General features: G+C 41.6%; 1 protein-coding gene across 3 annotated transcripts in view; it reads left to right on the top strand.

The window, feature by feature from the left end:
• The window catches only part of Vwa8 (von Willebrand factor A domain containing 8), a 319,412-nt gene that overhangs the window by 47,699 nt on the left and 253,725 nt on the right, over positions 1-17,988 (top strand). For all 3 annotated transcript variants that reach the window (XM_038310723.2, XM_038310725.1, XM_038310726.1), the window contains exons 5-7: positions 11,515-11,682; positions 17,063-17,227; positions 17,734-17,783. In XM_038310723.2, the coding sequence (XP_038166651.1) occupies positions 11,515-11,682; positions 17,063-17,227; positions 17,734-17,783 (383 nt within the window). The remainder of the gene's footprint in view (positions 1-11,514; positions 11,683-17,062; positions 17,228-17,733; positions 17,784-17,988) is intronic.

Genomic DNA, 17,988 nt, shown 5'->3' with positions numbered 1-17,988 from the left:
TTCCAGAGGTCCAATTCTGAGCCCCCACATGTTAGGTGGCTCACAGTTATCTCTGAATCCAGTCCCAGGGCATCTGACACTCTCTTTTGGCCGCTGAGGGCTCCAGCAATGCATGAGGTCACAGTCCTTCTAGCAGACAAAATATTTGTACATATAAAATAAAATTAAACAAATCCTTAACAGTTGTTTTATTGATGCATAATCATTGGAAGATGCATTTTCTTTATAAAATTTATCTTATTTTATATTCATGGGTGTTTTGTTTTGCCTGTTTGCCCACAAAGGCCAAAAGAGGGCCTCAGACCCCCTGGGGTGGAGTTGCTGTTGAAGGCTGTGGTGCTGGGAATCAAACACTGGTCCTCTGGAAGAGTAACCTGTGTTCCTAACTGCTGAGCCATCTCTCCAGTCCAAAATGTAAATTATTTTCATGAAACTTTCTGCCATTCTAAAAAATTTATTTTCAAATGATGCATGTTTCACAGCTGCTATCGTATATAAAATGTTTGAAGAACCATATAAATGTATGGTGTATTTTGCACTCCTATTTTCTTGATGAAGCTCATTCATGATGCTCATTGGTTCTTAGCATTCTGAAGCACACTGACACCTGCAGAGCCTGTGACTGAATATAGGCATGTAGGCATATTGACTCTTTCTCCCAATTGCCTCAGACTCTTTTGAGGTTTAAACAAATTTAAATTTACTCTCTGCTAGTTAGCATGTCCTTGCTTAAAGGCATGTGATGATTTCATAATAAAATAATAAAATCTAAACTCTGTAACACAGCCCAACATGGCATCAACATGTGAACTCACCTTGTCTTCCACATTTATTGTCTGGTTTTCCTATTACAATATATTCATCTCTGAGGGTAGATATTTTGCCATTAAATGATCAAACCTGGCAAATTTTAAGTAAATTGAAAAGAAACAGGCACAACTAAGAAGACTGACTTTCCTGTGGACAAGTGGTTGATCCTTAAGAAAAACTTATCTTTATTTTATGCATATGTCCATGTGTGTATGCCACATGTCTGTGATACCCGCAGAGATCAGAGAGGGTGTCAGTCTTCAGGAGCTGGAGTTACAAGTGGTTGAGTGTGTGTGTACTGGGAGCTGAGGCCAGAGCCTCTAGAATCGCAGCAGGCTCTCATAACTGAGCTGTTTCTCTATCCAAATATTGATTTTTTTAAGAATGTCTATTTTGAATTATCACAAGGTATAATTTCCATTTGAATTCTAGAGAGACAAAGCTGCTAATTGATTGCCACCTAATCACGTTATAAGATCCAAAGTCCTTTAAGAAATTCCTTTTATTTCTTTAATATTCTCTGTTTTATAGAATTAGCATTTTATTTAGTATGATTTCAACAAAACCGAGCTGAGGAAAAATCAGCATCTACAAACACCTGAAAAAGAAAATAAAATGAATAAAGATGCTCAGAAAAGTTCAAAGTTTTCTTCTCATTTAATGCCTAACTTTGAATAGGCATTTTAAAATTAATTAAATTTATTCATTTATTTACATCCTGACCACAGTTCACCTCCCTCTTCTCCTCCCACTTCCTCCCTCTGCCTCCCTTCCCTCTTCTTAACCATTGAATTTGGTGTCCAGCTGTAAAGAAAGAAGCTTTAATCACCACCAGGTAATGCCCATAACCTAGAATGATCAACAGATGAAATAATGCCTGTAGCTTTCCATGAGTAGTGGAAGAACATTTGTGGTTTTCAGTGTGGTTAACATGTTATGATGCCAATGTTATACTAAGAATTTTAAATTACTTGTTATGTTCTTTACAAACATGGATACTTTGTATAGTTTTCTGTCCATAAGCATATGTATTTATTATATAATAATGAATAAACTTAACAAAAATGGAATACCATATGTAAAATTTCATCATTCCTTTTACACATGGTATCTTTTTAAATCAGGAGACAGTAGGTATTTCTTTAAAATATGTCATTTAAATGTCTATACAATAATTGAGCTCACCAAATAGTAATGCTGTTATATAATGTTCCGTTCTGTGTGTCCTCTCATACTGCCAACCATTAAATTTTGTGGCTTTTCAATATTACAAATAATACTTGTTGAATATTATATTTAGATCTCATTATGATCTGATGGGGATTTAGATGTGGGTCCTAGAGGAACGATTCATAATGGGCAGAGTGGGACTTTTTAAAGAGCCTCACTATTCATGGCCAGTTTGCTTTCCATGATGGGTACCCACTGATGCTCTAAACGCTACCCCATTGCCTCATGAGATCACTGCCTCGTGGAGTCGTGACATCATTGGTGTCTCTGTATACTTTGCCAAATTGATAGACTTTAATTTGCATTTTTGGTTTTTATGTAGGATGTGATTTTTAGAATTCTCTGGCTATTACTTCTTTAAGCTCTCAGTCAGTGGAAAAGGACAGTGGTACTCACAAAGGAAGACAGGGCTCCTCAGGAAGATGCTGGAATCTGCCACAGGCGTCATTGTCAAAGCTTGCTCTTGTTACCTAGTTGCTGCAAAGCTCCTTTTATTATTTTACAGGAATCTTTTGCAGTGCAGTTTGTAAGACTTTAAAGAAAAATTGCCCAGAGTGAAATATGATTACTTACTTGGATTACTTTGATATCTGTCAAGAAATAAGGAGACCTTGATCAATATTTTGCTCACACTTTAACTTTCATTTGCCGTAGATGGTAAATTAACCTAAAAAAACAAAATACAAATTCTCCAATAATTGTTGTTGTAATCTTACCAAAGCTTTCTTCTGAACTTGCTGATGTTGTCATTAATATTGTGATTGTCACATGACTCAAAAAAACTGGGGAAAAAGACTTAAGTCAGGTTTAAAATGTACTCAAGTGCAAGGAAATATGATTATCTATAGTACAAATAATTAAACATATGTTTACCCTGACCAAGAGGAGAGAGATCTTTAACCCCCAAATAGTTTGGGGAGGAGAAAGACAAAATCAAATGATTTCTAGGTTAGGCACTCATTATAATCTTGTCATTTCTTTTATGTGATAATGTGAAGTTCAGTAATGTGTATAGTACATATTAGTGTGAAGCACAGAGAAAGTAAACATTTACATATTCTCTTCTATTTTAGATTATTTTTGATCGACATTGTTAATAGAAAAAAATACTCCAACACTTAAAAAAAACAACAAAATCACATAATGTTACAGGTCATAAAAGCAAACCGTAATATGTAGTTGAACAGCATCATGCCATCAATGAGACAATGGGAGTTTATCTTGTCTGAGTGCCTTTTTTGATTGGGAGCAGACAAGGAAACATAGGCTCCATCTCATCTCTGGATTCTGAAGCCGTTTCCACACCTGCTTACTGAACTGACAAGGTTGTATTCTGGAAGCTCATTCCTGAGAGAAATATTTGGGATTTGGGAAACAACTCTACGTGGAAACAAGGTCATGACGAGTGGCTGGGTTCTGTCACTTTTACCAGACCATTTCCAACTATACTGTTTTGTGCCACCATTATCCCAGCTGGGAAAAATCCGTCTTTTTATTTTGGCCTCTCTGGCAGCCAGAGCTCAGGCCTTGGCTCCTAATTGTGTCATTCTCACACTGAGACCCACTCTTTCCTGCCTATATAATATGAACTGTTTGGAAGGTTTGTGAAATTAAATTTAAAAATATAAAGGGAGATGAACAAGAAGGCATTTACTGGAGGAACCTCTCGTGCTTGGTGTTTTAATCTTCAAAACTTCTTTGGGGGCAGATGACGTTGTAAGACTTTAAGACAATTCTGAAGCCGTTTCTGACAATTCTGAATCCTCTCAGCCTCTGTGCCATAGTGCTTCCCCTCCTCCCCTGGGAACCAAGGACCTAACAGCTACACATGCACGTACTCAGTTCCTGAACAATTACCCATATACGTATGTTTTGATTCAGTCCCCTGGGAAATGGGGTCAAAATGACCTCTTACCTCATCTGATCTGGCAACAGCTCTCCAGCCAATTATTGGTAATAGCCCTTTCGAATAAGCCAATCACAAACCCCCTTGCTTCTATGGCCTTCTCCTTTAAAAATAGCCTGCACCAGCTAGTCGGGGTCTCTTGGCTTCCCAAATGCTGAGAGACCCTGTCATGACAGAATTAATAAAATCCTCATGCTTTTGCATCAGCTGTGGTGTGAGAGGTGGTCTCTGGGGGCGACTCCTCGGTGTTTGGATGCTAGAGTCCAACAACTTGCTTGTCTTGCAGATGAGATAACAGGCTTCCATGGCTAGGGTCATAGAATTGGCTAATAGCAGAGGGAGTATTGATTCTATTGCTTCCCCCCAAAAGTAATGATGGTGACCATTGACGACCGCACTGACCACATGCTGCTATTCATAATTATAAAACAGCTATTTTTTTTAAAAAAATAACTGAATGTCAGTGCCATATAATTATCTATTTGATGTTTATTTGGGTCAGATATTATAATCAAGGCAAAATGAATGTGCTCTGTATTTGTAAAAACAGGTCAGTTAGCTTCCCTGATTGGGTCATCGATTTCGTGCCTGTGCAGACTGAAACTGTGCTAAGGGTCTTCCTGTTACAGACTAGCCCTGACCTTGTCCAGCTATCTTTTTTTTTTTTTGCAAAAGGGGGACATTTTTTTCATAAACAGATAGTAATATTAGGTATTCAGGCTCTTTCTAGACTCTGAAGTAGATCCATGAGGTGTACAGGACGAGGACAAACAAAATCCCCGTGGCGAGACATTCAGAGTGTGTTCCACTAGCTTACTGAAACAGTGCACCATCATCCATTGTCACCCTGCTGTGAGTAGCATACCCCAAATGAGGTCCTTTCCAATACCTACTGACCCTCCCCTGCTCTCCCTGTTCTTCCCTACTCTCTTGGCCTTTAGTAACCACCAGTTAAAGTTTGTAGATTCCTTGTTTAAGTAAGATCATGTGGAACTTGCCTTCTGTGTTTGCGTTATTTAATCCAGTGATTTCTAGTTCTATCCGTGCTCTTATAAATAATGAGACAGGAGGGAGTCCTTCCTTCCTTAAAATGTTGTTGATTAGTATCCACTGGATGGTTGGTTTTTTTTTTCTTCCCCAAGACAGGATCTCACTATGTAACTCTGGCTGTCTTATAACTCACGCTGTTGACCAGGCTGGCCTTGAACTCACAGAGAGTCATCTGCCTCTGCCTCCCCAGTGTTGGGATTAAAGGTGTGTGCCACTATACTGGATCACTGATTGTTCTTAACAGCTTGCTGTGTTCTGGGGGTTATCTCATTTAGAAGGAAGTGAAGGCTCAAAGGTGAACTTGACCACACTGAGTCTCTCATTGCAAGCTGGTAGTAGACTAACTTACTGCAGTCTTGGGTTGCTGGAACAGAATGCCCGAGACAGGTATAATGACCAGAAATTTATTTGGCTCACAGCTTTGGAGGCTGGGAAGTCCAAGATTGAGGGGCTTTTTCTCTGAGGAGAGCTTTCTTGGCAGAAAGGTAGAAAGGCAAAAGGAGAGGAACAGAAAAGAGTCTGGATTCATCATCTGGACATAACTAGTCCATGGTCAAGTTAATGATATTAGTCTGTTCATGGTGAGTAGCCTTCATAGCCTGATTTCCTTGTAAAGACCCCAATGTCTTAACCTGTAGCATTGAGGATTAAGTATTGGACATATGCTCTTTGAGGGACATGTTCAGACTATAGCAGCAAACAGAAAATCAGTCTATCCTATCTGATGTTTACTTGTTTTGTTCAATGGAGAAAGGCTTTACTATTCAGAAATTTTAAAACAAACAGTTGGGGCTGGGGAGATGGTTGAGTTCCATAAAGTGTCTGCTGCACAGTTTAAGGACCTGAGTTTTGGAGTCCTTGCTCCCACGTTCAAACTAGGCAGTTCCATATCTGTAACCCTAGCGCTGTGGGGTAGGGTAGAGTGGGAACCAGACAGATACAGGATGGTCTCTTGAACTTGCTGGTCAGCCGGGCTAGCAGACTTTGTGAGCTCAAGGCTCAGTGGGGTCCAATTGAAGAAGACACTGAGTGCTGACCTCGGGTCTCTGCACTTAGGACGTACTCACACATGTGTGTGCACACTCAGAGTAAAAACCTTAAAAATGTAATCTTTTCATTTTTCTTTTTGCTCCTGCAGTGCTTTTACACTGTAGTTTTTTGAGTAAATGTGAAGCTTTTTGAAATTTATTTTCATTAAGTAATGACTGTATTAGCAGTGATTTGCATTTTAAATAGCCTTACTTTTTTATTCTAGTACTGCTTTGATATTTAAATTGTTACATTTGGAATATCCCGTGAGGATACTATCATTTCGTAAAGGAGGCCACAGACATCCAGATTAATTACTTGCCTCGGGTCTTATCAAATTGGAAGCAAATCTGGAACAGGCTATGGACCTGTTTTTCCTTTGGACTCTTTTATGTCCACGCATCAGGTTATTAAACTGAGGTATGAGCCGTCTGGGTCAGAGGACTTTTGCTATATTTTCTCCTGATTATTATTTGAAAGAATTAGGTCTTTGAGGTTCTTTGGCTTGCTAGACAAGAAAGATTCCTTAAAGTTGGTGCCTTCTCTTCTGAGGGCCTGCCGCAGCTGGTCACACCAATAATAGGCCTGCGCACCGTTCCTTTACAGCTGTGGGGATTTCAGGAGGAAATTCACAGTGTTTACCGGTCTAGAAAAGCTTTGTAGTACCTAGAGTAATTTTCTCAAGCTCTACCTAACCTTGCTCTGCTCTCACAGCAAATGTAGGCGCATGCGGCTGTGCCCTTCACCCATTCCCAGGTTTATGTAACAGTGTTCCTTACTGAACAGTTGTGCTGTCACTGCTGTGAGCCAGCTTGATGACAGCCATAGAGGGTAGGGCTCTCCTCTGAGGACCAGAGGATCTCACTAGGGAGATGTGGCGTGTATGAGAGAACAGGGAAGGCCAGCATTACTCTTCCTCACTTTAGTAATGGGCAACAGGGGACAAAGGGGGCATTATCTAGTGAGGGCAAGATGCTTGTCCCATATTAGACACAACATTGTAGTATTTCTTTCTATCCAGCTAAGTTGAAGCTTATATATGGCCCCAAAACAACATTTATATGTTAAAGTACTTTCTTATTGTTACATTTTATTCTCTGCAAATGTAATCAGATTATAGTAATAAAGTCGGAAAGTGCTGATTATAAAGACCTTAAATAACTTCCTAGGCATTTACAGAGGCACTAGTGACTAGTCCTGGCTCTCTAAGTCCAGTGCGTCACATTTCCTTACCACAGAGCATCCTGGTGCCTGCTTCAGGTACCTGCCAGGGCTTCTGAGGTTGGACTGTGAGCCAGATAAACCCCTTTGCACCCCAAGTTGATTTTTGTCCTTTTTTTTAAATCACAGTAACCGAAAGTAAAGTAGCTTAGTCATTCTTTTCTTATGTCCTCATGCTTGGATTCAACTGTGATATGAAATAGCCAATTTATTTCCATGTAGTGCATTTAATTAATAAATAACTTATGTCAAACCAGAAATCAGTTGGAGAGATTTACTTTCTTTTAAATTCTTAGTTGAGCTGTGGACCTCATAGAGACTTTACAGAGGGCTTGCCCAACACCAAGTAAAATCTCCCTAAGTTTTATTTCAGTAATGAATTACTCTCTTTTCTGTATTCATCCACAATTCTTCTTCCTCGTTTCAATACACCCACATTTTGAATCATTCAGCAGGTGGCTGCTGCCACCCATGCAGTGCCCATCCTGCCTCCTGCAGCAGGGTTTTCTTTCTCTTTATGGCCAGTAATTCTGAGGAATTGGTTTTGGTTTGCCTGCTGTTTCCTCATGTTTGAAACGATGCAGTCTTGTAAGAATGTGTAAAAGTGATGACGTGTCCACCCAGCTCTGCATCAGAAACCCTGCCGTGTGAAACGGCAGAGCTCATTATTGGCAACACTTGTTCTGACCGCGTGGCTCGTGCTCTCGCATTCCCCAGTGTTGCTGTGGACTCCACTTTAACTATGGAAAGGTGTGTTACGTTTGTTTATGTTGCGGAATATTACTTTGACTACATAAAGGTGTGTTACATTGGTTTATGTTGTGGTATATCACTTTAACTATGTAAAGGTGTGTTACTTTTATTTATGCTGCATTTGTTTAATTATGAAAAGATGTGTTGCTGTTTTGCCTTGCCTGCCTAAGGCACCTGACTGGTCTAATAAAAAGCTGACTGGCCAATAGCTAGGCAAAAGAGGGGTATGCGAGGCTGGTGGGCAGAGAAAACAAACAGGAGAAATCTAGGCATGAGAGGAATACGCCAGCCAGACATGGAAGAAATTAGAAAAGTAGGACATACAGAATGAAGAAAGGCAAAACGTCCCGAGGCAGACGTCGATGAGAGAAATGGGTTTAGTTATTAGAGTGGGAGAAGCATAAGCCAAGGCCGAGCATTCATAGCTAATAAATCTCCGTGTCATGGTTGGTGGTCAAAAGAGAGCCTGCTGCACTGTTACTTTGTTATTTATGTCTTGTGATATTTGAGTGTGTACAGAGTTTCTCCTCAGAACTTTACCATCTATTATGAATCTTGCCTGCCACAATTGTGATGTCTTCCAAATAATGAGATTCTCCTCTGTTCTTTAGTAGCAGGGCTCTTTTCTTAAACTTATTTTTATTGTATGTGTGTTGGTGTTTTGCCTGCATGTATGTCTGTGTGAGGGTGTTACACGCACTGGAACTGGAGTTACTGTTCTAGGTTACCATGTGGTTCTGGGAATTGAACCTGGGTCCTTTGAAATAGCCAGTGCTCATAACTGCTGAGCCATGTTTCTAGCCAGTAGCAGGGTTCTTGCTTTGAGGTCCCTACTGTGCGAGGTTTGCCCCATAGGCGGGGTTTCACAGGATCACTGGAGTACTGTCTCTCATCACAGCGCATCCGTCAGAGTAGACAGAAGATTCTGGGTACGTTTGACATCCGTTTCTGATCTTTGCATGTCGGCTCTGGATTTCATGTGCAGTGGGCCACAATACCTGTGAGGTGAAAGAAGGCAGAGCCACATATTCCCTGAGGATCGTGATGTGAGATGTTGCTTTTCCTGCCCATAGTTGGTAAACTGAATTTTTGATCTGTGTTTCTGATTTTTCTCAGAGAATGAGCATCTTTATCTCCATGAAGCGTTTAAAAGTCCAATAGACTGTCTTATAATAAAGGTTGATAAAAATTAAAGAGAATTTTGCTACCAGTGTGACATTTAGTTTATTTTTATTGTAAGCTATAAGTTCTTGAGTAGGTGTTTCTTGTGAAAGAAAGCTTAATTGAAACCTCACCTGAAACACGTTTTTATGAGGAATAAAGGCTATAAGTGAAGATGGAGATTCTCTGGTAGAGTAGCTTGTGTCCTGGGAAATCACACACTCCTGTCATTAAAGGACGACAGGTGTCACGGCTGGTCGCAGATGGCGCAAGCGCAATCTCATTGGCTTATCTAGAAAATCAAGCAGCTAGGACTCAGAGCTGAGGGATAAAGAGGGTCTGAGCTAGGAGAGGGGTAGAAAGGGATGAATTGAGAAATACTTTGGCCTCTTTTTTTTTTTTTTCCCAGACAGGATAGATCCAGGCTGGACTACACTAACTAGTGTTCCTCTTGCCTCAGAGTCCCCTGTGTCCTGGGATGTAGCCTGTGCCATTACAGGTCTGTTCGCGAGTCTTGGGCAAGGGCCTGGAGATTTAAACACACATACACACAGAGACAGGAACATGAGTCATTCTTGATACAAGAATGCCAACGTTCTTGTGCTCAGGGGCAGCTTATTTAGGGCTCTGGCCACGCCCCAGCTCTCGGGATCTTTCAGCTGCAGGCCTCACCAGAACCCACTCTCCTGCCATCTCCTGCTGCAGGCTGCTCAGAGCAGAGGAAAACATATTTACAAGAAATCAGGGTCTGGTGGTCTGCAGTGCCCAACACTGGGATGTCAGGGAGGCCAGTCACCATGCTGGTAAGTTCAAGTTCAATTAAGGATATTATCAGAATATGAAGATCAGTCGACTCTGGGAGATGAAATACAACTCTGGAGTCCTGCCATGGGTGAGTGGTACTCCCACCTTGAAGACGCACTGGGTAGTGTTGTTGACACAACAAAAGCTTGGTTTCCATTTCTAAAGCCACTTGGGAAGAGAAAGAACCTCAGCATGGAATTGCTTCCTTAGATTGTCAAGCCTGTGGACGTGTTTTTGATTAATAACTGATGTGGAAGGGCCCAGCCCACTGCAGGCGGTGCCACCCCCGGGCAGGTGGATTGGGTTACGTAAGAAAAGTCCCCAAGCCTGCTGTGGAGAGCAGATCAGTAAGCATCCTTGTGCGGTTTTTGCTTCAGGTCCCTGCCTTGGGTGTCTTTCTTGAATTTCCTCAGTGATGGGTTGTTACCTGTGAGTTATAAGACAAGACAAACCTTTCTTTCTCAGTTGCTTTTGGTCACGGCGTTTACCACAGAGTGAAAAGCGAACTGGGATAGAACTGGAGCCGATTTGGGGAAATGGGCGTGCTCAGTGTTGTACAGGGGCCTGGGGTCCTGTCAGGTCTGGATGCAGACTTCCGCGCAGCACAGCCATGTGGATCTGAAGCTTGGGAGCACTGAGATTGGAGAGCCATTAGCATTGAAAAAGTGGACTGTGTGCTGAAGATTCCTTGGGAGCAGCGGGAGCAGCTGTAGAGGAAAAGCTGTGGGTTGTGGGTGTAATTCTGGACCCACGTTTAAGGAACACAGAGTAGGAAAGGTTATTGTTCTGAGACTCGTGTCATGAGACCAAAGATGATTTTAAGGAGTGGCAATATATAGTTGGCAGCATTACTTCTGTCTGTGTTGCATGCAGAAAAATGTGAATTCGTTTAAAGTGGACTTTGAAGGATTTTGATGTAAATGTTTGTGTTCAGGGCTTGGCAGGAGAAACTTTACTGGTTTCTGGTTCATTACCATTTACTCCCTATTTCCCTGGATTATGAATTTTCTTAAATCCATGGGGATATGGTACTCATCAATTCAGTCAACCAAATGTGTGATGTTGTCAGCATTAAACATCACAGGGAAACAGAATTTGTTTTAATGACTCATTTGCAAACATCATGGTCTCCAAGCTTCCCTACCTAGCTTTTTGATCCTCACAAGACAGGTGTGGCATAGAGAAGCCAAACTGTTACTTTTGTTTCTCTTCTCTAATTAGGAAATGTTTCCTTGCTTAATTTCGGTACCCATTCCTAGATAACTGTTAGTTTTCTGTTTCATTGGCTGTGTAATCTAAAATGTAATGTTGCAAAAAACCCTCCAGATCTTTTCTGACTTTTCATTTAACAGATGAATAAACAGGCACAAAGAGGTAAAACCATTTGCCTAAGATCAGATAGGCAGAGAAAACAAAATTAAGATTGAATCCACTGTCCTGATTCGCGGTCTCTCTAACAAGGAACACGGTTAGTTCCAGGGCAAGTACAATTAGGCCAGGCTCTGCTGCCCTTGGTGTTCTCATTTTGCCTTTGTGTTTCTTGGAAATAGTGTGCTGTTCGCGCTGCCACAGAAGGCAGGACGCTGGTTTTGGAAGGCTTGGAAAAGGCAGAGAGAAACGTGCTTCCAGTATTGAACAACTTGTTGGAGAACCGGGAGATGCAGCTTGAAGATGGGCGCTTCCTGATGTCTGCGGAGCGCTACGACAAGCTTCTCCAAGTAAGAAGGAAAGCTGCGGCTGGCCTCTGCTGCGGGAGTGGGGAGAGCTGAGAGTCACCTGTGAATCGCGACTGGGAAATTAGGAGGTGTTCAGGTGGTCCTTGTTGGCAAACTGCCGAAGTAAATCACGAGTTGGTAATTTTAAAAGGCCGGTCCATCTGCAAAGACCTCCCCAATTACTAGTGTTTTCCCTTTCCTTTGACCAGCTAATAGCTATTCTTCTCTTCCCCATTTTTCTCCTTTATTCCTTCTTTCTTTTGGTAATGACTTTTAGACCGTGCTGAGCATCTGAGATAAAAAAAAAAAAACAAATAAAGTCCCATTCTTCAATTCAGAAAATGCAATTCAGTAGGGTCTGACAGGCGTGGATAGGATGTTTAAAGGACACTCTGGTGTTCAGTTCCCAGCATTCATGTGACAGCGCACAACTGTCCCCAACTCCAGTCCCAGGAGATCCCATTCTCTCTTCTGCCTCCAGGTGCACATATGGTCCAAAGACATACATGCAGGCAAAAACTCACATCTATAAAATAAAATTAAAAAAATATAAAAGTAATAAATGATGCTCTAAGCCACCAGTGTTTTCTGTCTGCCACTGAAATTGACTGCTTTCATCCCTGCTCTCCACATTGTCCTCAACACAATAGTCAGTGATTGATTAAAAACCTGTCACACACCTGTAATCTCAGCATTGTGGAGGTCGAGGCAGGAGGGTCAGAAGCTCAAGGTTATCCTTCAATACTTAGAGGCCAGTGGGGCTACCTATTGTCTCAAAAAACAAAACAAAACAATGCCCACCCCCACCTCTACCTAAACAGAATAAACATGGATCAGTCCTGTGCTCTGACTCTTAGTAAAACTGGAAGTCCTTCCAGTGCAACAGGACCCCCACATAATCGGGTCCTACCACCCCTTACCTCAGGTTTGTCTGCTTCCTACTTTCCTCCAGCAACTAGGCCCCTTTGTGCTGACCAACTCAGAAGGCTTCTCCCATGGTCTAGACTTGGCATGGGTGTTTCTTGTTCCTGGAATGAATGTTTTTTTTTCCCCAAGTATTTGCTTGGCTCACTCCTACAACCCATTCAAGTCTTGAGTGAATGTTACATTATCAGTGAAACTCACCTCAATGCTCTAACTTGTGTCTGTCCCTGCCCTCCTGCTGCTTCAGATTTCCCTATAAAGTCTTAACACTCTCTGTGACTTACTTAGGCTTTTGTTTTTTGTCTACTAGAGTACAAATTCCAAAAGGGTGGGAGTTTTTCACTCCCATTGAAGAATGTTTGGCATGTGGTAAATGTTCATTAACTCTTCGTTGAATAGTAAATATGATAGATGATATGACACAAATGTGTACAAAGAGGGAACACTGTGGACCATTGTGAACCATTGCATGTATGCTGGGAGTTGAACCGGGGTCCAGTTGCCCGGGAGAAGCAGCCCCAGCTCTTAAAGGACCTAGCCAAAGAGGGCTCTTCAGAGGCTTTGGCAGCGAGGCGGGAGTTGATGTGACGCTTCGCCCTGGCCATTGAGCTTGAGTTGCTCTGCACTGGTTCTCTCAGCACCTCGTGTAGCCTTTGCAGGCAGTTCTGCTACATCCATACTCTGGGACTTGAAGTCTTTCTCACACTTTTATTGATCAAGAGCTGCATGATATACTGCTTACTGTGTGTGTGAATGCAGACATTAGATGTCATGGTGCATGCATGGAGGTCAACCATGGGTATTGGTCCTTGCCTTCCATGTTGTTTGAGAAAAGAACAGCTTCATATGTTAGATGTCTAGGGACTCTTTTGCCTTCACCTCCCATCTCCCCAGAGGAGCCCTGGGTTACAGAAGCTTATGCTGTGCGTCTGCTTTTCACATGGGTTCTGGAGATTACCTCAGGTCCTCACACACTGCAAGTACTTTTGCTCACTGAGCCATCTCCCTAGCCCTGGGTTTTACACTCCTTGCTCTCGCTCTGGAACTGCTAACATAGGCCTGGAGCACACTGGGTGCTAAGATGATAGACACTGATGGACTGAGCTGAGGCTCGCATCCCTGTACTGGTGCCTTGCGACATTTTAGCAATCTGTTCTGTATCATTTGTGAAAGTACCTGGATGGTGTTGTCCTAACTCAGTAGCCATTTTCTTCTAGATATATCTAAAAATGATCTAATTATATTATAATCGGAAGGTAATTGTAGATTTAACCAATAAGAAAATGTTAAGTTTGTATTTTCATGCTATAATTTGTTTAGTGAAATAGTCAGACTTTATAGTTTGTCTTTAAGAAAAAGGTGTATGTCATGTAGACTACTTTCCTTTGAGCCTCCTTCTAATTATAAAATAACTATGCCACTAGAGACTTTATTAGTTATTTAGTAGTTTTGGTAAATAATTTAGAAAAATATTAGTAAAGCACAGGATTTTTTTAAAGCATATGTATTGCTTCATAACAAAACTTTGTATATTCTTTATCCTTATAGTAGAATTCTGTACAAAGCAATTGAATGTATCATTGCTTTGAATAGGAATTCGGGACCTGAGAAGTACAAAGACTTTAGCACATGAGGCTTGCTTATTATCAAAAGAGAAGGATCTGATCTACATCACTTTTCCCCAAGTAGTTGTTAATGTAAATATGTACTTTTCATTGATTAAATCCTTCTGAATTCTCAGACTCTCTCTCATGAATATAGACATGTATAGCCCTCCTAACACTCGTGTCTTAGGGCACTCTCTATGGTAAAGGATTACAGTTGCCATAGCTGAAGTCCTGCTCTGTTCGCAGGTTCAATCACTAAATTTTAATACCTTAGAACACATGTAGCTGGAGAGGTGGTTCAGTGGATAAGAGAGCTCACCACGTGAAGACCTGAATTCAGATTCCCAGGACCCACGTAAAACCAGCCAGCCCAGCCCTGGATTCTGATATCCCGTCCCAGAGCAGTAACGTGAAAGTGACAGAGGAAGGTGCCTGGCGTTCTATTCTGACCTCCTCTGCATGCACCTGTGTGCATGTGTTATCACACTGGAGGGCTTCACTTGTCCTCCAGTCAGGGCTGGCCACCCACCCTTAGTAAGCCATTCAAAAGAACCAAATAAAAGTGGACACAGAAAAGGAAGCTTTATTCATGTGGCCACATTGGGAAGAGGGACCAAGAGACCTAGCAAAACCCTCAAATTCTTCATCTCTGGGGTCCTGAGGTGACAAGGGCCAAGGATGGGGAATGTCAAGCCAAGAGTTCTCAACCTGTGGGTCACAGCCCCTTTGGGGCTCAAACAACCCTTCATAGGGCTTGCCCATGCCCATCTAAAACATATGTTCACCTTATGTTTTGTAACGGTAACAAAACCACAGGTGTGAAATAGCAACAAAAATAACTTTATGATTGGGGTCACCACCACATGAGGACCTGTATTAAAGGATTGCAGCATTGGGAAGGCTGGAAGCTCTGTTCTCAGCAGTCCTGGTCAAGGTGTGGTCTCACCCCCTGCTGTTCACCACTGTCTGAGCTTCAGTCTCATCCTGTAAGGTGGTCTGAATAGTGAAATCTCTTTGATGAGACAGTTTCCTCTCTGGCTGGGGCCCTTTCCTTCTCCCAGCATGAGATCCCTGGTGAAATTCGTGTGTCTTTGGGGGTCCATTGTTTTAATAATCTGATAGTTAGATTGAAGATACAGTATCTTATTAAGAGTATCTTAATTGATGTCAGACAAGGTTACACATGGACCCTCAAACTCACATTGCATCTACCATACACATACCTTTCTCAGTCATCTCTTTCTCTCTGTCACTCTTATTGATTTCATTTAGATGATGCTAGTAAAGTTTTTTATTATAGAAATAACTATTTTGAATAAGTTTCATATTCTGATTATCTGTGTTTTGAGGCTCTCAGGCAAGTCTGGACCCAAACATTTGTTTTATAGTGTATATGGCGTAGTGTCTTGGGGTTCTATGTTAATTTATGATTTGTGATTTCAATTGTGATTAAAATAAGTTTAAAAATTCATGCAGTCAGTCACAGACTTTTTCCTGTTATGTACTGGAGGGAGTAAGTCCTCAAGAGCTTGGATTTAGCATGAAGCAATTTTTTTTATAGGAGTAAAGACACAATATAGAATGATAGAACCTTGCAAATCATTCAGTTAAGTGACACTAAGGGGCTCCTAATGAGCAGGGATCAACAAAGGACCCATTTTTACCAAGCTGTTCTGTTCAGCTTTGAACGTTTGAGCTTATCCTATGCAAATGGAGTCTCTTCCATGGCAGATGCATCCACATCAGTGATGCATGCTGTCTTTACAGAACTGCAGTTGTTGGATGGGTTGTAGCCACGGGTCCTGGAAGGTGGGAGTTACTGAGACTGGGCGAGTTGGACACAGTGAGACAAAAGGTGGTGAACACTGTGTTGAACATTTCCGCACTATCATGTTGCTGTACCCTCAGAAGATGTACTCAGAGCTATGGACTTTTTCCTTTATTATAAATATACACATTTGTAAAGACTTTGGAGGATACCAGGAATCTGTGTATGACTCTGATGAGCCACTGAGTGACTTAGACAGTGAAGAAAGTCACATTACCAGGCGTCTGCCACGGACATCCACATATGTTCTCATATTTAGTTTTTATGGCGCTCAGTCATGTAGATTATATAATTCCCACATTATAGGTAAGAGAACTGAGGCTCCAGTGGTAATGTCACAAATGCCTTTGGTAGTTCAGCTAGGGTTTGTATCAGGTGGCTGAGTCAGGATGTATTGGAATCTATTCCGACTCTGAAACTTAGCATGCTGCTATTCTCTTAGGTCTGTTTTACACAGGACCATGGGCATGTTAGATAACCCCCTTGACCTTTGCTTTGTTCATTCATGCAATGTTGTCCATCTCTGCTGTAGCTAATTACAGGAGAAATTTGCGGAAGGCTAAATGTGAAGTAAGCTTTTAAAAACTGGCATTACCAGTCATACGCCCTAAGAGAAATATGCCTAGAATTGTCTGTTTAAGGTCTATGGGAACCTCTACTCCAGTGATAGTCTGTTCTTCTAGGTCTAGCTTTTTGATCTCTACTTTCTGACCCCCTCTTTCCACATTATGGACGAGAATGTGGCAGGCTGTCTCAGGATCTTTTGTCTAGGTTTGTGGGCTGCATTTCCTTCCCAACACACATCTCCAGGCTGTGAGTTTTCCCTGGCGTCTGGATCCTGATTTATTTTTGCTGCGTTCCTCAATGGCTTGGCTTTGAGAGTGTTCTTAAATATACTACTCTCAGCAGTCAAGGTCTGGTTCCTTGTCCTGGCAGCTCTTGCATTGGGAATCTGTGTCACCTGCTGTTGTAGCTGTAATCTGTGTCACTAATGCTCCACTGTTCTGATCTCTTACTTTCTTAGGATCACACCAAAGAAGAGTTGGATGCTTGGAAGATTGTCCGAGTTAGTGAACATTTCCGAGTGATTGCCTTGGGCTTGCCAGTGCCCAGGTACCCTGGGAATCCACTAGACCCCCCTCTGCGTTCTCGATTTCAAGCCAGGGATATTTATTTTCTACCCTTCAGAGTAAGTATGCCAAGGACGTAGTGCTTGGAATGATCCTCCGTCCCCCCTGGCTCTGAAAATCTTCCTGATCCACATAGCTCCCTGAGTGGTGGGATTTGATGGAGACTCCTGTTTAGGACCGAGTGCTCCACAGCGTCTCATTATCTGCCCGCGGTCCAGTTGTGGGTCTCTGTGTTAGTTCCCAGCTACTGCAGGAGGAAGCGTCCCTGATGACGGCTGAGCATGGCAGAATGTTGCTAGGAGCCATTTTCTTAATTTTTGAGTAAATGAAATGATATAAAAAACAAAAGTCAGATTTCCCTGTGGTGTTCACAATATTGATTGTGAGCCCCCTGAGTTTTTTAAAGGCTCTTATGCTTTTATTAAATAGGAACATATCATGAAATGATTGCTTTACTATAAATTACAGTGTCTACTTAATTAAAAGTTTGGTTTATATTTATAAAACATTGTGTCTCATCCATTGTATTCATTATTAATCAGTTGTATATGTTTCTGTTATTTAGGACCAGCTAAACCTGTTATATTCAGTTGGAGCCAATGTTTCTGCTGAGAAGTAAGTATACTTTATAAATAATGGATGGTTAAACATTTAATTTGTTTAAAAATTAAATTTGTTGTTGTTAAACTAAAATATTAAGTGTTTTTGTTGAGTCTTTATAGAGGCCTCACAAAGGCCTGGACACTGAGATGAGCCCAGAGGTCTGAGAGGAATGGAGTAAGGATTCTGTGAACTGAAACAAGCGAGCACTGTGACTGAG

This window comes from Arvicola amphibius, chromosome 13 (genome assembly GCF_903992535.2).
Source record: "Arvicola amphibius chromosome 13, mArvAmp1.2, whole genome shotgun sequence".
Taxonomy (NCBI): Eukaryota; Metazoa; Chordata; class Mammalia; order Rodentia; family Cricetidae; genus Arvicola; species Arvicola amphibius.
Note: the sequence above shows the minus strand (reverse complement) of the source record. Positions and strands in the feature narration are given on the sequence as shown.